This window comes from Megalops cyprinoides, chromosome 20 (genome assembly GCF_013368585.1).
Source record: "Megalops cyprinoides isolate fMegCyp1 chromosome 20, fMegCyp1.pri, whole genome shotgun sequence".
Taxonomy (NCBI): Eukaryota; Metazoa; Chordata; class Actinopteri; order Elopiformes; family Megalopidae; genus Megalops; species Megalops cyprinoides.
Genome location: NC_050602.1, coordinates 20,344,004 through 20,366,602, shown reverse-complemented (window position 1 = coordinate 20,366,602; position 22,599 = coordinate 20,344,004). Strand labels below are relative to the sequence as shown.

The 22,599-nt window shown below is 44.1% G+C and overlaps 1 protein-coding gene across 2 annotated transcripts; it reads left to right on the top strand.

The window, feature by feature from the left end:
* The first annotated feature begins 1,781 nt into the window (after positions 1-1,781).
* On the top strand, positions 1,782-22,185 carry LOC118795365 (polypyrimidine tract-binding protein 1-like). Of its 2 annotated transcripts, none has more exons than XM_036553807.1 (16): positions 1,782-1,854; positions 3,146-3,199; positions 6,370-6,397; positions 11,568-11,625; positions 11,734-11,906; positions 12,296-12,442; positions 12,978-13,133; positions 13,672-13,782; positions 14,497-14,674; positions 14,829-14,912; positions 15,246-15,400; positions 17,100-17,133; positions 18,297-18,389; positions 18,846-19,062; positions 19,479-19,556; positions 19,698-22,185. In XM_036553807.1, exons 1-16 carry the CDS (start codon positions 1,847-1,849, stop codon positions 19,828-19,830), a joined length of 1,707 nt encoding a protein of 568 aa, XP_036409700.1. In that variant the 5' UTR covers positions 1,782-1,846; the 3' UTR covers positions 19,831-22,185. The 2 variants fall into 2 exon arrangements, with proteins under 2 accessions (XP_036409700.1, XP_036409699.1); XM_036553806.1 differs by having other exon boundaries at positions 6,367-6,397.
* The last annotated feature ends 414 nt before the right edge of the window (positions 22,186-22,599 follow it).

Genomic DNA, 22,599 nt, shown 5'->3' with positions numbered 1-22,599 from the left:
AATTTATTTTACATATAGAGTTATTGGATCATTTGCAGTAGGTCTACAAAAAAATCTACAAAAAAGACCAAAAATATTTCTGGATTAAATGTAGGCCTATGTAACGCCTACCATCACACACACACACACACACACACACACACACAGAGAGAAAGAGAGAGAGAGCCATTTCAGAGAAGACAGAAACAAATGTTACCTGACCCTGTGTTTGGACAGCTTGCTGGCAGCCATGGAAACAATAAGCTTCTGTCTTACCTGCCAGGTCTCCTTTCAATTATTTATCTCTGGGCAGGTGTGTCACCTGCTGCAGCACAGACGACTACCCATTAGTGTGTCTTGGTAAGAGAACAAGGGCTTGCTTAAGAACAGTGAGCTTAGCATATGAAAAAAGGTTAATGCTGCAGGTTGTTTCTTAGGTTGTCAGTTTATTGTTGCATTTTTTTAATGAAAAAGACAGCTTTGTTTTTACTAATGAGGCCCTACCAAAATGCACCTTTGAAATGTTTTTTAATGAAAACAACAAAAATATAATACATAAATGCAAAAAGCTCAAAGTTTCAGGTGAGATTCCAACTGTGAAACAGATAAACAGGTTAGTCAAGCATACAGGGGCATCCAATCATGTACCTTCATCTTATTTCACAACCATGCAGACATCTTTTTATGCTCATGATCTCAAGCATCCAGTTTCTCATTATTATTGCCACTAACAATAGCTGTTGAAACACGTTCCACAATGATTAGGGCCCAGTCTAGTTGATACGAGGTCTGTTCTTGTGAATCCAAATGGTCACTTTAAAGTTTGCTAGTAGATTATCCAACCACAGGTTTTTTTGCTAAAATATAAATTAGGTCATGGTAGTAATGGTGTCAAAGTGCCTGCCCCCAACAAACATACAAATGTATAAAACTGTTTTAACCTGCAAGGAAACAGACCTTGAAAAAAGTATCTTGTTTTGTTTGGGGATGGATAGAGATCAAAACAAGACCTAATCCTTTAAGACTCATTCATTTTTCCTCTTCTGTGGTATGAGTTAAAGCAAGGTAAGGCAATATCTCAAATACACCAAAGAGATTTTGGACAGGATGTGAAATTAATAAATGTAATATATTTTGTATTTTCTTCACAGAGGCATTTGTGTAGGGTAGTGCACCATCTGTAGAAGTTGCTAACACATCATTACTGCAGCTAATGAGGTTCAGTACCACTCTCACAGACCAGAAGCAACAACCATAACATACATAATCACTACACATCTTTTTCAGTTTTATTTTACTCTCTCTTTGCAGTAGGCTTTAATTTCTAAAACATATCAATCACTTTCGCTCTATTTAATGAAAAAAGTGGCGACTACAGGTAGCATCGAGAATATTCCTGGCAAACTTATCACGGATGGCTACAACTCAATACACCACTCATTTTCATTAGTGATGTGAAACCTACCCATGAAAGCAATGTAGTGCGATACACTAGGTCTACCATGGTACTCTTTGGGTATGCAAATTGAAATCCTAGCAGTTAGTGATAAAAACAAATCCAGTTCACCAACTACACTGCACAACTACCTTAAAGAACACACCTTGCTAAGACATCGTGCCACATCGAGAAATTTAAGCAAACTTAAGCAAAAAAAAAAAAACTTTTTTGGCCGCCTTTTTAGAGTAGTCGTGCGTCTTGTCCAACCGCAGTGCCGCTGCGCTGCGAGGCGCCCGCCTCTTTTCGGTTCTCCCCCGTAGCTGGACTAATCAGTGTGCGCCTTGGCATTCTCCGCCATTTTGAAGGGGTATAAGAAAAGTCGGCGAGGCTGCCGTCCTGCTGCTCTGATCTGTAGTTCTGTATTGTGCAATGGACGGGTAAGTGATGAGGAAATTGCTTTAAAAAGTAACAGTAATAGTATTAATACAGTATTAAATGTGATGTATCGATGACATGCGTGCTTGTATTGTTTTATAACTTTACCGAGGCCAGGAAATTTGACTGAGAACAGTTTTTTAAACGATTAGCTAGGTAGCTAGTTGTGTTGGTATAGCTAACGTTGCTAATAGTAAATTGGCTGGTTAGCTGGCCAGCTACTTCTGTCCGGAAGAGAGGCATTTTTTCTGTCTGAGTTTTATGCTAGTGTATTTTTAACTGTTTAGAAAAAAATAGTTGTATAGTTAAACCCTCGGGTTATCTAACGTTTTATTTTGATGTGGGGGAATAACCACCTGTGGATTTCCCGAAGTTGTTTTCCCACCTCTGGCCACCCGATAGTTAGCCTAGCTAGCAAGCTAAAGTCTTCGCTACTCTTGGCCAGGGGTTAGTTTGCACGTTTCTTTTAACTAGTTAACTATTCAGGTAATACTCGTTACGACGAACGGCAGGGCAACGTAGGCGGCTAACCAACGTTGACGTAACAACTTATATAAGAAGTTTATATTCGCGGCGGGGAGTAAATGTGTCTTCGTTTCCGCATCTTTGAGTGATTTTTAATTTCCGTCAAGTACTAATGCAATGGCGGAAGAGAGATGACGATGTTAAAGATCACGCAGTGAAGTCGCTGTGTTAACTTAAGCGCTGCTGATGTTTTTTGGCAAGGCGTCAGGTTTAGGTAACCTTAACGTTATAGTATGTTGGCTGGCTGGCTCGCTACATTTTAAAATGGAACTGGGCCATTTTAAACCTGAAAATATCAGTTCGTTTTCATTTCACTAACATTAACTTAGTTAACTGGATCATCGGGAAGAACACGAAGATGTCAGTTGTTTGAGTTGTGTTCATGTAAAAATATGGTCAATGAAAACGTTCAGTGGTTATATAGTTTTGTTAATTCTTTTGTTAAGGCCCACAATGCTGAAGGCGTAGGTACCTTCTGCTGGCTATTTACATGCCGGGTGATTAATGTAAAGTTGCCTCAGTGCCTGGAGGGGATTTTAAAGCAATCGAGTCACATAGTTACGCGTTAGTTTCCACGTCCCCTTTTTACCCTAGAGTAGCTAACAAGCCAGACATGCGTGGGCACAAAGTTAACTGATCGCGTACGCGGTCTGTTTTGAAAAGTAGCCAGATTTATTTCGATTTGTCTGCCGAGATACATTCATTTTTTGTCTTTCACTTGCTTTCCCTCCAAGTAAAAACCTCATGATGACGAGTCTTCTCTTACAGCCGTTTAGAGACGGATTTGTATCCTCTGGGATCCCGTTACGTCGCTGAAATAGAGTAAGTTTCCTGTTTGTCTTAATTCTTGTACGCGTTAGTCTAGAGGGCTTTGGATCTTTTTTTCTCCCCACACATTTCCCCCCCTGCTCCCACCGCGGAAGTGTCTGGGATCTTGCTGTTTCTGGCTTCCCGGTGTATCTTTATTAATGTTGAGACCCTTGTTTTCCTGTGTCATATTTTGTCTGTCTGGATCAGGGGGCTAATCGGATCTGATCCAGCATTCCTGGCCATTTAGTCAGAAATAATTTTAGCTTAATAAAGGCGTCCAAGAATGACTTGTACCCTTCTGATCCACAATCGGCACGATTGGAGTGCTTGCAACCTGAGTAGATTTGGATTCATTTAAGAACATACAGGAAAAGTTTAATTTTAACTTTAAGTTGAACATTTTAAATACTTAGCTGAAGTGCAGCCTGACCCTTCTTTGATAGGACATTTGGCCAAACCAAAATGACCCACTCAGGACATTTGTAAAGCTATTGTAACCACCAAACTGTTCAGTTTTCTAATGACTGCCTTAAAATGTATCCACCCCTCCCCTTTACACATGCTTCCTGGGCCTAAACATAATCGCTGGGTATCACAAAGTGAGGGTTATCATCTGGGGCTGCTGTTTCACCATGTTCCCTCCCTGTCCTTGCCTTCAATTATTGACAGCTTAGTTTTATGTTGACAAAATGGGGGAAGCAGCTATTGTTGCTAATTTATTTCATGTTGTAAAACAAACTCTGTCCACATCTTGGCCACACCCATCCTCGGGACAATAGGAGTTGCTGAGCTCCCGTGGGCATGCAGTTAGCTGCAATCCAATTCTGTACAAGGTAATCATTTTACGGGAAGCCACAAGGCATTTAATCTCTGCATAGTTTAATATTAGTCTAATACATAATGCTTTTTATGATTAAACAAGACACAACCAATGCTTCTCACCCGCATGGTTGCTTCAGTGCCATAAGTAAGCAATTAGTGAATTTTTTTTGCGCTTTAGTGGTATGGTTCTGTTAAGGACGTGCATTTCAACTAATTTGATATTCAGATATTCTCTGGCTCCCAGGATCAAATTCAACCCTGCCTCTTTCCAAGAGCCTAATGAAACTCTCTCTTTTTGTATTTCTTTTTGTATAAGTAATGACTTGCTGCAAAGAGATCTGCATTCACTCGCATTCACACAGGAAAATGTAATCTCGGTGATATTTTGCATGGTTCATGGAACTCATTCAGTATTAATGAAAAATAACTTGTGTAACAAGTGTTCAGATACAGAGATGGTTTTCATCAGATATAGCGTTTGATCCTTCTTTTACATTTTTAAATGCTTGTTGAGTCAGGGTTGTGCAATTGACATTGTGTCCTATTAGACCTAAAAGAATGATTTTGTCAGTCAATTCTTGTGTGGTGAGCAGCTTGACGTAATTCCAGCAACCTTTAAAAACACTACACGACCTTGATTGCGTTTTTTTCTGATGCTGTAGGAATGGGAACTTTGCAGAAGACAAGAGGTATTGTCTTCAGGCTTTTCATTTCTGCCCAGACATTTAAATTGTTGCTTCCTGTGTTTGCAGAAAACCAAAGTCTCCAACATACAAACAGGGTAACCCTTTTCAGGGCTCTGTGGTACCACAATTATGGTCATGTTACCAAACTGTAGGAGCTATACATTTTTGATGCGAGAGATAGACATGGTGGTTTCCCAGTGTTAAAGTCATCTAGATAGTGAAACTGTACAAGCCCCCTGTTGTCAGCATCACCAGCACGGAAATGATTCAGTACCTGTTGGATGCAGGCGTTTCTAAGTAATGACCTGAAATGTTCTGAAGTTTCTTCCCCCCCCCCCCCCCCCCCCCCCAAGAGGTGCTCTTCCTGTTGTGTTCTTGTGTGTGTCTTGAAGTGCAGCCCAACAGGTTCTGCTTCATTACATTCCAGGGTGTAGTTGCGTCAGTTTTGGAGAAACGAGCCACTGGTTCTCTCCCCCCCGCATATTTTCCGTATCGCAGAGAAAGGGATTTGGCTGTATGGGGCTGCGTAAGTGAAAGCTGAACAGGACCAGGAAGCCTGTGAATTTGTGTGCCCACCCTCTGCGAACAAGGAAGTGGCCGGGGCCGCTGGAAGCTCTGCTTTTAACACGTGTCCTTGCCTTTGTGGACGGATGCCTGGGCTCGGCTTCCCCTCATTGTTTAAAGATTAGATGCAGTGGAGCTTCTGGCAGATATGTGGGGAACAGTGTACAGGTGGTGAGGTGGGAAATTATTTAGGCCTGTGCTTCACTGTTGAATGGACTGTCCAGTTTTAGTAGTTTTGCACTGGTCTTTAATTAAGCTGCACTTGCATGTTTAAGCTTGTACTGTATGGAGGTCTTTGCACCAGACTTTGAAGGGAAATGTTGTTGTTTTGGGGCTTGGATTTTTGTACATTAGAAGTTGTCTGCTTTTTTTTTTTTTGTCTAGACACAACGCCGGTCACTCATCCGGTTCTGATAAAAAAAAAAAAAAAGGTTTAGATCTGGTCGTCATCCAGCCTGCATCTGGACGCTTTCTTTTCTTAACCGATTTTGCTGTGTTGTGTGATCATACTAATTTCAGGGTATAACTGTAGGAAATGGATTCTTAACTACCAAAACTAAATGCTCACAACAATTCTCACAACAGTTCTACTCGAAAATAAAAACGGATTATTCGCCACTTAGATGCTAATGATGCTATTTTTAAGCCTTGGCCCATATTGTGAATTTTTTATTTACCAGTTATGTGTACTCTTTATGCTGGTGTAATACAGAATGTAGATAGTACTGTTGTCTTGCACACAGTTTGTCGGATCAATAGCTTTTGGACATGATAGGATTAGGAAAGGCGGCACTGCCACCATTATTTCATTATTGTGAAAAGCTTAATTTAAATCTTAAATTCAGATTCACTTCTTCAGTGTAGTAAGCTGTGTGCATCCCGTGTCATGCAAGTCTAAACAAACTTTATAAACACCCTGCTGTCTTATAAATATACACCTTTCCATAGCCGTGGAACATTTTGGAGAAAACCAGCCTCTTCATGTGGCATGTTTGCACTTATGTGCACAGTGTGTGCCGTTGTACATGTTTAAGCTGTGAATGGGATTTTAGGCTTCATGTCTGCTGTTGTCTAACTTTTTACCTTTTTTTTTCCCCCCCCTTACAGCAGTGTCCACGACATAACAGTTGGTACAAAGGTAGGTACCTCTTTCTGCTTGTAAACCTTCTTCACTTCTGTCCTTTACCCCGATGTCAGAGAGCTTGGCGTGGTTAAATTGGTGTTCTCTGTTTTTGCTGAACAGGACTGCTGGTGGCTGGTTCTGGGTTCATAGTGTTATCCGTGTTTATTGGAGAGTTCGGTTTGCTGCTTCAGGATCCTTGGTGACCGTTTCTACGGCATCACATTGGTTACCTTACGAAACCCTTTCCTGGAAAGCTGCTGACAGCCTCATGGCTTTATTGCAGTTGTAATGGCGTGCTTGGGTATTATCTGAACCTTACTGAAGCGATGTATTCTGTGTCGTCCATGTCACCTGCTTCCTTTTCGACCTGAAATTTTCCAGTGCGACAGCGGTCCCCCCCAGGACTGATGAGGATCGGTTAACTCACTCCAGGTTTTTGTGTGTGTAGTTACCTTTCCCACCTGCTGTGGTCCATAATCCTTCCTAATTGAAAGTGGCAGTTACCTGTGGAGGACTTTGACACGGAAAAGTAACTACATGCAGGTAGCAGTCAGGTCATGTGTGGCTGTGGCAGCTTTACTACGAGTCACCCCTGGTCTGCAGTGGCAAACTGTTGGGTTTGCCAAGACTGCGCCAGCTTTAAAGGAGTGGACTGTATCCTGCGTTAGCACGCGTTAGCACTCTGCTCAAAGGTCGGTTGCTGTTTAAACTGTTGCTCTGATAAGGTGAACAAACGCCCAAGAAGTAAACATTTGGGCCTGTCTTGGTACCTGCTGTGAATGAATATTGCCCGTCCAGATTAAGCAGTAACTAGATTCCGTCCAGGTTCATCTACCTGCAGTGTGCTTTGATCTGAACATTTAGTATTGAATCGGTTTATAATGTTTTCTGCACTGAGGGTGGGTTATGTGGAATCAAAAATGGTGATTCTCAAAAAAAGTGCCATTGTTGTTAGCTCCTGTATCTGTAGTGATTGGATTAGAATATCACTTTGCTGGTTTCCACAACAAGGCAGTGTCCTTAATTCAAATTCTTTTTTGCGTCATGACATTGATCACCCTTGTGTTCATGTGCATAAGTTCATATATGCATTTTCTAGAAGTGTGCAAAGCACGGGATCTGAAACACGATGTAAAGAAGAATGTATGGTAATGAGCGTTTCCATGGCAGCTGTGTTGAGTCTGGAATGTCGGGGCTGTTCTGGTGTCTTTCCGCGCCCCAGGCTGCGGGGGCCGTGCGCTCTTCAGTCTGAGAGCGTTTCTGCTTTGTCACAGGGCGTAAACATGCTCCCGCACGCCCTGGAAACTCTTACTCCCATCATCGCCCGCCGGCCCAGCATGCTTTGCACCTTTTCTTTGTTCTAACAGATGCTAGTAAAACCAAGTCAGTTGTTACACGCTGGAGGAGCATGGTTTGTGTCTTGACGGGGGGGTTGTTTTGTTGGTGTTTTACAGGGCCCCCATTCTTCCATGATCACAGAATTGTGGAATTCCCCTCCCCCCTCCTTTTTTTTTTGGTTTTTGAGAGTTGTGCGTAGCCATAACACACAGCGGAGAGACTTGTTCATGTTTAATAGGAAACGCTTTTCAGCCATATGAACTAATGGAATGGAACGGTGTTAGTGTGGACTACACGCTCTGCTGTGACTCTGGTCATTAGTTGCCATTCAGTACATTGCAGTTGAGTAAGACTATTACCCCCCCACCCTGACTTTTACATTTATTCTGGAAAGTTCCCTTGGATTTTTCATTCTGCCATGAGATGGGGGGGAAAAGGAAGAATACAGTGAGATCAGCACAAAGGATTTTCTCTTAAGATCAGGAAAGTGATTTTCCGAACAGTCTAGAGACAGTAATTTATGACCATTTGCAGGCTCAGTGGTGTGTAACTGGGAAAAGAATAACGTGTTTGGTCTTGTCTGACAGTTAATGTACTTTTCCTGTTTGTGAGGCTATTGCGATCCAGTTTTAACACTGATCCCGGCCCTCCCCACTAAAGCATTCCAGAGATAATCAGCTATGGTATGCGGGAGCGCCCTCCCCGAGCAGCACAAAAGGGGATTGTTATAGGTGCTGCCAAGGTGTGTGTGAGAGAGAAAAGGGCTCACAGTGTCTAATGAATGGTTAAGTGCAGCTCATTAAGTTCAAAGGTTGTGTAGACTCGTAGTGCTGGTTGCATGGGAGCAGCAGCATTACTGCCCGGAGCTGATGGTTTTCAGTTTAACCGTGAAGGCAGCGGTGTTTGTCACATGTGGGTAATGTTGCACACACGGATGCAGTGAGCAGCATCGTGCTCTTCGGGGAGTGCGATATTGGCTGAACACCGGTGCTGGCTTGGCCTCCGTTTTCCCCTTCCTGCACATTTTTAATTCTGTGCACATATAAATATTCACACAACAGGAGGCCCTTGACTTCAAAATCCATTTCTTAATTAAATTTACTAATGCATTATACTCAACTATATTAGAGCCAAAGTCATCGCTATATAAAGGACTGTGGATGACACAGTAGAGTATTGACATTTTTCACTACTTATCACTCTATCACTCTAAACTCTTATTTTGATGTCTCTTTTGCTGAATGAAAAGCTGTCCCTCACATTCCTGGCCAATCTGGTTTCATTTTTAAGGTGTTCTGGCCCGTGATGCCGTGGCTGGAAAAGCATGCTGTTTGTAGGGCCCTTTAAACCCGTGGTCGTCTCCACTGCTGTACGGTCGTTCCAGCAGCCCCACTCCCCGTGTAGCGCTCTATTAATGAAGGGCAGCTGATCGGCCTCCTTCTGTTACAGAGGCCTTTGTATCAGGTTATTACAGTCTAGAGATAAAGCAAGCAGTGTGTTGCCAGCCTGGTCTGCTGTCGGTAGAAGCAGAAGGCAACCCCACACATGGAAGGGTTGAGTCCTCCAAGCAGCATGGCAGACATAAAAAATTTAAGTGAAAAAAACTTTCCCTGACTGTTTTGTACTGCATTACTGTCATGGTGAAATGTGTTCACTGATACAGAAATGAATTACCGGTCCTTTTCTAGGGACAGTTTGTTCAGATTTTATAAAGGGAAAGGGATGTGGAGCCATAAATGCTGTATCAGCTATAGCTGAAATGATGAGCACTGAACTTTCACATGGAAAGCTGGTTTGATGTGATGGTCCATCACTGGAAATCCCTGATCCTGGAACACCTGGAGTGAAATGGCGACAGGAACTCCAGCAGGAAGGAACACGGAGTGCCGTGGTTTCCCTGGAGATGAATATGTGGAAGGCTCTCCTGTTAATCGGGAGACTGTCAGCCCTTGCATTCCTGCTGCCTGCTGTGTCTGTGTTTTCGGTGCTTGGGCTGGTAATGGGAAGTTCCGCTGGTATTTGCGCTGGTGTGCTCGTTAAGTATGTGCTTCTGTCGTACCCCTTTGTGAATATTCATCAAATCTAAATGGAACACATTTTGCTTCAGCAGTGGCACTTAATTTCCAGTTCTGAGCACAGCGGCTAGATGCGTATTTAGTAATTCATATTCTTTAAGTATTCTGCTTAGTCACGTGTGGGGGAGTGAGAGAGACTAGTGGTCTCTAGTGTCATGTACGCTGGTGTAGTGTTTCATGTACCTTTTGTTCTGTGTCTCTGGACATGTTTCTGCTCTCTTTCTCCTGCTTGCGTGAAAGGGTTTGGCTGGTACATGTCCCCACCCTCTTGGCGTGTAAAGCTAAAACAGTGGTGGTAGCGCTCTGGGCTTGTGGGAGCGATGGAATTTGGTGGAACAGCGCATGCACTTCAGTTTGATTCTGCCCAGCCGTTGTCATTAACCGCACTCTGCTGACTTGTCAGGATTTCCCCTCCTTCTGAAATCAGCCATGCGTATCCTGTTGGGGGACGTTAGGAAATGTTTATGGCTCTCGGGGAGGGGCCAGTTGGAAAAGTTGCCTGCAGTTGCATTCTTTTATAGCCACAGAAGTTATGCCTGAAATGTGGAGTTGGTTTGTACTCTGTGTAAAGTACTTTCTTGGGTTGGATTTGTGTCTCCTGCCTCAACACTATCAGTGAACAGCTGAAATCTTCTGTAGCATAGAGTAGTTTTATAAAGGGGACACAGTGACCCTGTGCCATTCTCAACAGACCTGTGTGCTGACTGGCACCCTGGTGTACTGATTGGAGTTATGTCCAGCTCATCCTTAAACGCAAACATTATTTAGTGTCAGAATGTGCGAGTTGCGCCCAAAGTGTGCGGTCTGTACAGTATAGCCCAGCTTTCATTACTACATCATTGTCTGAGCGCAGCTCTGGCGCTGCTGTTTTAGCAAGTGCTGGGGCCTACATCAGTCCCTCAGCTTTAAATGGACAACTTTCACACTTCTGTATATCAGATGTTGTATTGTTGGGTTGGGCCAAAAGTGGAGATGGGTGTGATTTTTCAGTTTCCAAAAAACAAACACAAAATGGTGTTTCAATCACCAAAACGTCTTTTGAGATCAACTTGTGAACTAGTTGCTAACAGCTGAGCTTCAAACAATTTTTTTTGGTCTTGGCCTGCTCTAACAGCTGAAATGTTTACTTTTCTCTCTGAGAATACATTCAGTAGCTGAGGGAATGAGAAAATTTGCTATTCACTGCCACATGTGACCAGTGGGTACGGAGGTGGACACTTATCATGTGCTGTCGTGTTATTATAGGGAGGGATTGTGGAAAGTGTAACTGTTGGTGTTGTGTGTAACTCGGAGTAGATAGTACATAGATTGGGTTGAGTAGATGAGAGAATGGCTATTTGACTATTTTGTCAAACTTCATGGAAAAAGAACAGTTTGACGTCAGTGATATCACTTGTTGCCTTTGCAGCAAGCTTTGCCAGAAGAAGGGAATCTGATAAACCTTCATTGTCACTTGCAAGTGCACCACCCTGCTCAGCCCACATAAATGGGGCCAGATATTAGTGACAGCAGCCTCAACATTGCAAATGGATGAGCTGAACTGCTTTTTTTTATATTGTCTGCTTTAGTCTAGGCTTAATGTATATTGTTAACAATTTTTGTGATTCAGCCAGATGTCACCCTACAGCAAAGTTTATATTTACCACAGCCAACAACGATGATATCATGTATCGGTGCTTCCTAGGATGGTGTTATAATACCCGACACTACTGTGAAAGCTTGGATCATCTGAGAAGTTCATGTAATTGTTCATGATATTTTTGCTTCTGCAGAGGGGGTCTGACGAGCTCTTCTCCTCCTGCATCTCCAACGGATCCTATATCATGAGTGGTAGGTTTGCATTTATCTCCACCCAAAGTTCCTTGCATTTTCACTTCAACTCAAACAGCGGAGAAAGATGTTGAGCGGTTTTCTCACTATGATGTCACGCCTCTGCAGCGAATGGCAACGACAGCAAGAAATTCAAAGGTGACATCAGGAGCCCGGGCATTCCATCGCGTGTCATACACGTTCGCAAGCTTCCCAATGACATCAACGAGGCCGAGGTCATCTCTCTGGGCCTGCCCTTCGGCAAAGTCACCAACCTGCTCATGCTGAAAGGGAAGAACCAGGTAGCTACGAGGGGGTGATGCAAGCATCCAGTTTGGAGTGTGGTCTCGGAAAAATGCAGTATGTGTGAATGCACATGCTTTTGCGGGAAGATTTATCTGCTATATGCAGGCTTTTTCGACTCTCATTTGTGAATATTTATGAGAAGCAACACTTGATTTTTTTTTAAACGAGAATTTGAATCATTGGTCCAATTAATTGATTAGTGATCTCATATTTTATTACTGGAATGATCAGAATCTGTCCATCTCCTTGTAGATAAGAATGTATTTGGGCTCTTGGTAAAGATTTTACTCTGCAGTGTACCGTAAATTGTTGGAAATTGAAGTGGAATTGTGGGGAAACTGAAGTGAAGTGTTTGGCTGGTGCTTAGAGCAGTCTGTTTCCACAGGCCTTTTTGGAAATGAACACGGAGGAGACCGCCCAAACCATGGTCAGCTATTACTCCTCTGTGACCCCCGTCATCAGGAACCACCCCATTTTCATGCAGTATTCCAATCACAAGGAGCTGAAGACGGACAACTCGCCCAATCAGGTGGTAAGTTCAGACCAAATGAGAGCTGGTGGTTTTGCTTTCCATCAAAGGTGTGTTAACATTTCCACTTTAGAACACGGACATGCTTTACTGCAACTAACAAGTGGATGTTGACATGTACTTGCATGCACACTTAAAGAAGATTAGATTATTTGGGGGGTGTTGGTAGAGTGATAACTTTGGTGTTTGCTGACAGCATTGTGTTCAAGGAATATGGTATGTAACCAGAAGGGCTTGGGACTCAGTAAAAACAGAGAAGATCTAGAAAGCAAGTCATGTCAGATGTAAGCTATGTCAATCAACAGTATACATTGACATGGCTTACATTTGAGACCTCGGGCCTGTGATGTGCCACCATGTAATATAAATGTCATTCAAAGGGCACTCCATCACACGGAAGGTGCTGGAATGACAGTGCATAGCACATGCCTGAAAGTGGCCTCCGCCCATTTAAGCGTGTTAAATGATATGCATACCAGCTCTTGCACTGGCGGTGTCTGTACGTGCTCTTCACCAATCTAATACCCCCCCCCCCCAGAGAGCCCAGGCCGCTCTGCAGGCTGTCAACGCTGTCCAGACGGGCAGCATGTCGGTGGCTGGTGTGGACGCGTCCGGCGTGGGCGGGCAGAGTCCCGTGCTGCGGATCATCGTGGAGAACCTCTTCTACCCCGTCACGCTGGATGTCCTGCACCAGGTACCTGCCTGCACCTTCACACCCCGCCTGCAGCTGGAGCTGGAGTCCCTGTCAGCCAGTTTTAGTCACAATCTCCCATCAGCAATCGGTTCCATTTAATGGTAGTGTGGTCTAGTAAGGAGCAGAGCTTGTAACCTACAAGATTGCATATATTGTTTGCTGAGGCACTGCTGTTGTACCCAAGGGCAAGGTACTTAACCCAGAATTGCTTCAATAAATAATCCAGCTGAATAAGAGGATAACTTGAATTGTAACCTATGTAGGCTGCTCTGGATGCGAGTGTCTAAGCAGTAAATGTAAGGGTTTTGTCACATTCAGAAATTGTTTACTGTAATTTGAGTAAAAGGGAGATCACGTTCAACTAAGGTAATCAAAATGCAGTGAGATCAGCTAGATGTACCAAATGTTTTCAGTTTGATTAACACTGGTAATTGTAAACGTCACCCAGGATTGTAATCGAATATTCCCATCTTGCCGGAGATCTTTGCGTGTGTGAATGCTTTCCTTCAATAAACAGTTTTCTTAAATTTCTTCACAGATCTTCTCCAAATTTGGCACGGTGTTGAAGATCATCACGTTTACCAAAAACAACCAGTTCCAAGCGCTGCTCCAGTACTCGGATGCCATGACTGCCCAGCATGCTAAACTGGTGGGTTGTGGTGGAGTGGGGTGGAGTAACAAAGAATGGTGCTCATTGTGACTGGGTGATTTGCAGTGTGTGGTTTTTGTGTGTGTGTGTGTGTGTGTGTGTGTGTGTGTGTGTGTGTGTGGGGGGGGGGGTGCTGCTGAAGAAACATGTGAATCTGTTTCAAGAGTGAAATCTCCAGGTTTATATTTGTAATGTGAAAGCCACAAAAAAGTTTTAGGAGCTCCTAAGGCAAGGGCAGGGTCACTCAGTGAGATTCTTCGAGTTTCACTTCCTCATAACTATGGGTGGAGCTACTGTCTGCCATCAGTAACCTTGTGGAAGTGTGGGTGGACCACACCAGCAGACAGGATTCCATGTATAAACTGCATTTTATATTATGAAGGGATGCAGTTTTCTCGAAGTATTTCAGATGTCTCATACTGCAACAGTTAAGAAACGATCATTTAGTTGCACCTAGCTAGGCCAGACAATAGACCAGCTTGACAGTTATCCCCTTTGTCCTTTCGTCTAAATTACTTGCCTCCTCTGGCCCCAAACCTGGTTCATGCTGTGTTGTGACGGGAGAGGTTTCATGAACCCATGTGATGACTCCACACGTTTGGGTTCTTGAACCCTCTTGGCCATTGGTGCCATTCAGAAGTTGCGCTTTGCAAAGGTCAGCTGACCTCCAGCCCCGCCCCTGTGCTCTAACGCTGCTGTGATTGGGCTTCTCAGTCGCTTGACGGGCAGAACATCTACAACGCCTGCTGTACCCTGCGCATCAGTTTCTCCAAGCTGACCAGCCTCAACGTCAAGTACAACAACGACAAGAGCCGCGACTACACCCGGCCCGACCTGCCCACCGGGGACAGCCAGCCAGCCATCGACCACCAGGCCATGGCCGCCGCCTTCGGTAAGACTCCACCCGCGACTCCACCCCAAACCACAGGGCTGCGGGTTTGCATCCTGTTTGTAAACTTTAAGTTCCCTGAATGTCCCCTGTGAAATACCCCAGCTGCGCTGACGAATAATGTGTTCTGTGTCCGAATGGCCTGTCTTTCCTGCAGGGGCCCCTGGGATTATCTCAGCCTCTCCGTACGGGGGGACAGCACATGCCTTTCCACCCGCCTTCGCCATCCAGCAGGCAGCAGGTCAGTGAGTTCACCCTGACACCAGCTGAGATTGCAGTCAATGTCTGCTGACTGTTAAAGGGGACACATTTGCAGCTGGTTTCCTTTGGTCTGCCCACGATCAATGACCAGTGTATAGTGTGTAGTGTTTTCTTTTTTTTTTTTTTTTTTGTCTTCCCCTTCCGCCCCCTCTGGTCATGCCAATAATGAGAAATTGTTTTAATGAATTTAATGTTTTGTGAATAATCAATTGCACATTTGATTATATAGAAATGGCTTTCCTTTTTTGTCCAGTCTGACTGCGTAATACGAGACTTCTGTTTTAAATGTGTTGTGGCTGACTGCGATCCTCAGGTCTGACGGTGCCTGGAGTCCCGGGGGCCTTGGCCTCTCTGAGCATGCCTAGTGCTGCAGCCGCTGCTGCAGCCGCCGCTGCTGCCAGTCGCCTGGGCCTCTCCGGTCTGACCGGTGGCCACAGCGTCCTGCTGGTCAGCAACCTCAACGCAGAGGTCAGTGCCGTTCCCCATCTCTCTCTCTCTCTCTCTCTCTCTCTCTCTCTCTCTCTCTCTCTCTCTCTCTCTCTCTCTCTCTCTCTCTCTCTCTCTCTCTCTCTCTCTCTCTCTCTCTCCCCCTCTTCCTCTTCTGTCTGTCTCTCCCTCTCTCTTTCTCTCTGTCCTCTGGTCTCTCTGTAGGAGGATTGGGGGGGTGGGGTGGGGCTGCTTCCCACTCTCATTGGATACAAACCTGCTTTCATGTCAGTGTGCTAGTACTGTGAGATGTCCCGTTGTTTGGGACTGGCATACATTCCTATCAGTCTGAAGTGCAGCACCTGTTTGGAAAGAGTGCCTGTAGCAGAGTTCATCCTCTTACACCCCAGTGCCTGAATCCCTGAAGGGAGTGCACACACTCTTTCTTTACAGAGCGCGCTGCTGGTTCCCTCACGCTGAAGCCTGCCTGTCATTTGGCTGAGGCTTGCAGGTGCCAACCCCCCTCTCCCCCATTCCAGCTACTCTGGCTGTCTCTTGTTCTTTCGATAAGCCTTTGTACTGTTGAGTTTTTGTGAATATATTTCTGTGTTGAAGCCATTTTCTCGGTATACTGTTACTTTTTAGGGAGAACTAACAGTTCAGATAACTGTTACTGAGAACTAACATACTATTTCTGTGAACAGTTTCATGCTTTTTATTAAATTGCATTAGCTTTGTCTCACTCTTGAGTTATTGAAGAGACAATATTACTTTTTTTGGCTTTATACAGTTGTCTTGTCACCTCTTCTGTCTGGTATGAAATGCAGTATCCCTGACCTTCAGCCTACAGTACTTAACCTAAATCTAAGCATGGTGTTGGATTGAGGCATTGTATACTTCTGTACAATAGTCAGTGCTGTATCAAAGCCTTGAAATGCTAATATGGGAAAGATTCAAATGGAGGGGTAGAAATGGCACTCCTGATGACTAGCAGTGTGAGCCATTCCAAGGTTTACTAGAAGACTGTTAGTGTACCGAGCGGAGGCTGCTTGTTGATTTACAGTTACCTGTGTCTGATAATACCTGGAGTGGCTCAAATGGCTATCCATCAGGAGTGCCAGTTCAACCTGTCCCAGGACGGATTTTGTCTAATCAAAGTTTAAAAGTACATATTGTCTCTTGGCTTTGTCTGTGTTCATGTTTTTTTTTCTTTTCTCCCTCTCCTCTACTCTTATAGGTTGGGGAAAAATCATTACCATTTATAATTATTAAACCATTTACTAGCAAGTTCTGCAGGCTGGACCATCACATTTCTTTGTGTATACTGACCTTGTTTTTTACCTCCTTTTTTTCTTGTTTCTCTCCCTCCCCATTCCCCCTCTCCCCTCTTTTTTTTTTTTTTTTGTTTTTAATACCCTGGATCTTTTGCCAACTGACTGCACGTCCCACCCTCCCACTCCCCCCTTCAAAAAAAAAAAATCTACACCCTGTGTTCAAATGCAAAACATAAATTTGGACACGTAAAAAAAAAAAATTGCACAAAACACAAAATTTACTTCACCTGGTCGGGCACCCCCCCTTCCCCACCTCCAAAATGTCACCCATCTCCATGATCCAACCACGGTTTTTTGGCCATTTCCTGTGGAACTGCTTCGCTGTGGACATGTTCGACCTCCACTGTCCTGCCCCCCCATCTTTCCTGTCTCTTCCTCCCTCGCTGCCTTCCTCTGCTGTCTTAAAGAGCGTAACGCCCCAATGCCTCTTTACTCTCTTCGGTATGTTCTCATTAGCTATTCTTTATTTTATTATTATTATTGTTACCATTTTATCATTACTGTTTTTGGTTGTTCCTGTGTTTAACCATTCATTCAGAGAACCTTATTTGAGTGCTTTTGTTTCTGGTTTCTCTGATTTGCGTGTTTGGCTTTAAAAAAAAAATGAAAACGGGTAAAAAGCGACAGCATTTTCATTTTTTTTTCCAAAAGGTGAACAAGCACTGTAGCAACAATGAGATCTTCTTCTCTCTAAACACAATTGCTGCTCTTTAGTGAAAATGCTGTATCTTTTGCCTCTTAATAATTCGCAATCTGTAGTCATACATTGAGTTGAATTCTGCATGCTTGATTTGGTTTTGCATGTCTGTTTAGTGTTAAACCATTTTACTTTTGGTTTATATTCACTCCTTTGAGTGCACTGAACTTGTATTTACTTTTGCCCAAAGCTGCCATTTCAGTTTCCACTGGTCTCTCTTCTTAAGTTAAACTCCTGCTGCTGGGTCCTCTTTCCCAGCAGCCCCTGCCTGGCCCCCTAAGCATTAACGTGACTGCCATTTTCCTAGCTCCAAAGTTCCTTTATTTCTGCCCTTTCATATGATACTCAATTCATTTGTGACACTGTGGCCTTTACTTCTGTAACCCAGATTTAATGAGCTGGAAAGACAGGGTTAGTTTGCATTCTTAGTTTTTTTTTTTTTTTTTTTTTATGGCTGTGTAAAATCCATAACGGGGCACATAAATTAAACAAAGGAGGTTCAAAAGGCAGTCGTTGAGCAGTGCTTTGTAAGGTGCTGCTGGGAGCTGAAGTCCATAGTTGCATAGTTGTGGAATGGTATTGCACAAGCTCTGGATTTCATTTCCCATCAGCACCCCTGAGAAATGATGCATTTTCTGATCATGTTGACCTTACTCCTGTGCTAGGCTGTTAGCTAGCATGCTAGACATGCTTAAATTACCGTAAATGGGCTGTAGCAGACCCTTTTGGGTACATTTTGTAACATGAAAAAATCATGGAGTATCTTGATTGGCTTTGGCCGCTCCCCCTGTGATTTGAGCGTGTTAAAATGAATCACTCCACACATTGCGTTTATAATCAGGGTCAGAGTTGTGATGCGAAGACTTTGAAGTGTGTGTTACTCACCCTTCTCTCCTGCTCCATCCAGGAGTGTATGGTGACGTGCTGAGAGTGAAGATCCTGTTTAACAAGAAGGACAATGCTCTGGTGCAGATGGCTGACGGGACCCAGGCCCAGCTAGGTAATGTTCCAGGTTTTACCTCCTGTCACCGAGCGAGGTTAACCACCGCTATTCGTCGGTTGTTTTTTCATTAAAGTGGGGGGACTGCATGTAATGTGCACATGAAGCCATTTAGTGTCATCAGAAGATGAGGTTGTTTTGACAGTTGTGAACAGAGGACTTGTATAGGAGTGACTTGTCACATTACATTACATGCATTTAGCAGACACACTTATCCAGAGCGACTTCTAACACAATAGAACGCAAGTGTATCCATTGAAGTTAAATGAGCAGTTTAATGTCTCCTCATTAGACATTGTTATCAAGTCCAGTTATACATATTTATTTTTGGGTATCATATTTAACAGGGTGTTCAAGAGTATCATCTGCTAGTTGTAGGGTGCAGGGGGGTGTGGGGTGTAGGCTTCTCCAGGGCCACTTGGGTGCAGCAGTGCTAACGCTCCTGTGCTTCCTCAGCCATGAGCCACCTGAACGGGCAGAAGCTCCGCGGCAAGGCGATCCGCGTCACCCTGTCCAAGCACACGACGGTCCAGCTGCCTCGTGAGGGACACGAGGACCAGGGCCTGACCAAGGACTTCAGCAACTCGCCCCTCCACCGCTTCAAGAAGCCCGGCTCCAAGAACTACCAGAACATCTTCCCCCCTTCTGCCACCCTGCACCTCTCCAACATCCCGTGAGTTCCCCTCTGGCTTCTCACTGGGCCCTCTAACGATTTTCGGGTGGGGGTGTCTTCTGTATCACTCGCACTGTGATGTGTCCCTTCTCTGGGATTCTCTTGATGGAGTTTCTTTCCAGAGTGGTAGTGACTCTGAAGTAGTCCCAAGACTTCAGTTTCTGGTCTGCTGCTCTTTCTAAAGAGAAGTGGCAAAAGGGTGGAAAATGAGTAGATGGTTGATTTATCAGTATTTACTATCAGTCCCAGCGTAGAAAAGCCTGTTTCATTTCACCCCTAACGGTATACAGGAATGTTGTACATTTCTTTGCCTGAGGCAGAGATGGGAAGTTGAGCTTATGGATTGTACACTGGCCATGACAGGGCCTGAAATTTCTGTGCTGTTTGTCTGATGACATTCCCCCTTGTCCTCACAGGCCGTCAGTGGTTGAAGATGACCTGAAGTCTCTGTTCGGCAGCTCTGGGGCCATGGTCAAGGCCTTCAAGTTTTTCCAGTAAGTCTGTCCACGGCCCCCATCGCATGTTTCAGAAGTGCCATCAGCTCTTTAAAAAAAAAAAAAAACTGAATCGACGTCCAAATCTGACCCGTGTGGCAACTGATTTGCTTTTGACTAACGGTGAAATTATTACTACAGGAAGGACCGCAAGATGGCTTTGATCCAGATGGGTTCGGTGGAGGAGGCCATCGAGTCGCTGATCGAATTCCACAACCACGACCTGGGCGAGAACCACCACCTCCGGGTGTCCTTCTCCAAGTCCACCATCTGAGCCGGTGGGGGAGGACAGAGGGGAGGACTGTCACTTTAGACCACGGCCGCATAGAGCTCGTGGAACGCTGTATATCCACAAGATTCACTTCCTCATTCCCTTATGTACCTATATGTGTATCTGTATCGAATGCCACTTGGAGCCAGTAGACCACAGGGCATCCAGTACAAACCCAGAGATTTTTTTATTTGGGGATTTTAAAGCATTTATTTGAAGCTTTTTTTTTTTTTTTTCTTTTCTGGTAATGGTTCCCATGTTTGTGAGGATCATTCAGCCATCTTGTAGCACAGATGGTAGGAGCTGTGTTCAATCTAACTGCAATGTGCTTTGCCCGCTGGATTGTGGATGGAAATTTTTTGAAGCAGTTTTTTGCTTTCTTTTCAACCGGTTTCTTTCTGCTCAAGGCAGTGAATGTCAGTATGACAGATGGCAGGTAATTTCAAAGAGGAACACTTGCATTGTTGTTCATAGTTGAATACAGGGCACACTGCATTCAGATTGATGAGAGCCTCTGGTTGTTTACTCTTGTGTTTGGAGCTTCTCTACACACTGCTCACCGCTGTGCCTACACCAAGCCTTAAACACCCAGCTTCACTCTATTCCTTCATCCCTCTGGGGATTCAGACCACTAGGCATTCAGGTGTGGGCATGGGGCTGTGAATGTCCTCTCTGCCTTTCTGTAGAAGCCTGTGCCTTATCACACACGCGCACACACACAGACACACACACCCTCTCTGTTTAAGCTGCGTGAGGCCTTCACACTGCTGTTTTGGGCTTCATATTCAGAAAGAAATCAGAACTTCCTTTTTGATGAAAATGTCCAAAATTAAGCCCCCTGTGTTTGCAGATTTTGTTTACATAAATATTTTTTGGTTGTGGGGACAGAGCTTCAGTAGAGATGTTTACAACATCTGGAAATCATGAATTTGCAGTTGAGAGCATGTTGATTGGTGTCTAATTCTTTCTCTTCACAAAAATGGCATCTTAATCAAACATGCTTTTTCTCTTGCCCCTGACTCATTCAGAAATGCTCAGCTCTGTGTCTGTAGGACCACCAAAATAGTGATTTTTAGCAGGCAAAGCATTATCCAACAAGTTAAGGGTGTTCATGGGAACTGAAGTCCAGAGCTTGTGCCGGAGTGCTCCACGTCCTACAACTGTGGGCTTCACCTAAGTGTTGCACAATGTACATCAGCTGGAGACACGGGGTTAGTCAGGTTTTCAGAATCCATGCCCTGCCTTATTTAGCCTTTTTTTTATTTTTTAAATCCTCTTTTATAATATGAAGCCTCAGTCTTTCTTATCATATTTACTGTCTAACTATATAGATCTACTGCAGTTTTCATTCCATTTTATTATTTTTAAATTTATGCAATTGTGTTTGTGGAAATTCAATAATGTATCTGTATAATTTCTATACTGTACTTGGATCTGGGGGTCAGTGGTTCTTCTATAGTCACTGTGCCTTGGCTATGTCTTATATGGTTGAGTTTTCACAAGTAAGTCTTATTTCCCCTTTTTTTGTTCCCCCAAATGTTGTGCAGTGCCCATCCAGCTTATATACGTATCTATATATAATTTTTGTTGGTACACAGCACTCAGAACATTCCTCTGATTGGGCGCACACAAGCCCCCTTGCCCTGCTTTGATATAAGGCAGTGTCGAGAGAGAGAGAAGGCTCGTCTTTCTTTCATTCCAAAACCACAGCGCAGTCCTGTGCTTCAGCTGTGATCTTGAGACTGAGTTTTGCTTCATGACAGTGTAGGGCCTACCCAGGCCTCAGCTTTTGTGAAGAAAGTACGACCAGAAGCTGCCGATTCTGGGAGTTTTATCGACCGTTTAACTTCCACAGCAGTCTCAGGATGTTGCGTTTTTAATGCTTGGAGAAATACTTGTTCCTCCGTCGCAACCCTTTCCTAAAAATTGAACGCACATCTCAAGCGTGACCTGTTAACACACACACGGGTCGTTGAGTTCGAAATGCACTTCGGAGTGTGTTAACACTGTAAATTAACCCACCTTGTGGCCTTCAAAAGTGTAGTAACACGTTTACTACCTGAATGCGAAATCCGGGTGAAGAGTTGCGTAATGTCGACATACCGCCTCACTCCAACCGGAACGCCTCGCCGGGGTCTCCACCCCCCCGTGAAGTGTGGAGTGACTTTTCGGCGCCACTGTTGCCTTCCAGCGCGTCTTAATTCAAACATTCCTTTTGTGCCTGCAGCGTTTGTGGGCCGGCCTTCATAACTCAGCTTTTGATCTGTGTCACTTCAAACGTGTCCCCCTTTTTTTTTTTGTCTTTGACTTGCAGAGAAAGGAGAAACCGTATATATGAATCTGAAAGTCTGGTGCAAAGCAATAATGATGCTTGTGTGCTTTTCAGGGGAATGACTCGGACCAAAGTGCCCCAACCCCCCCACCTGCAGCAGTTAAATGTATAATTTCAGAACCACAAATGTTCTTTCCTGATTGCTGGGGGGCCTGATCAGGGCAGGGGGAACCCGATGTATATATTCATGCTCTTTGGTGTACCACATTAATGGTAGTCGGGGAAGCAGTAAAGGTTTTTTGTTTTGTTTTTTTTTTTTATCTGAAACATGTACATTTTTGATAACGGAAAATCATTCTAGAGCCATAAAGAGAGATTTTGTATTACAGAAAAAAAAGAAATTAAAAGCTTATTATAATGGTGTGTTTTTCTTTGTCTGCACCCCCCACATGATGGCACTCACGCTTCTCTTTTCTGCCTTCAATAAATTTCATTTATTC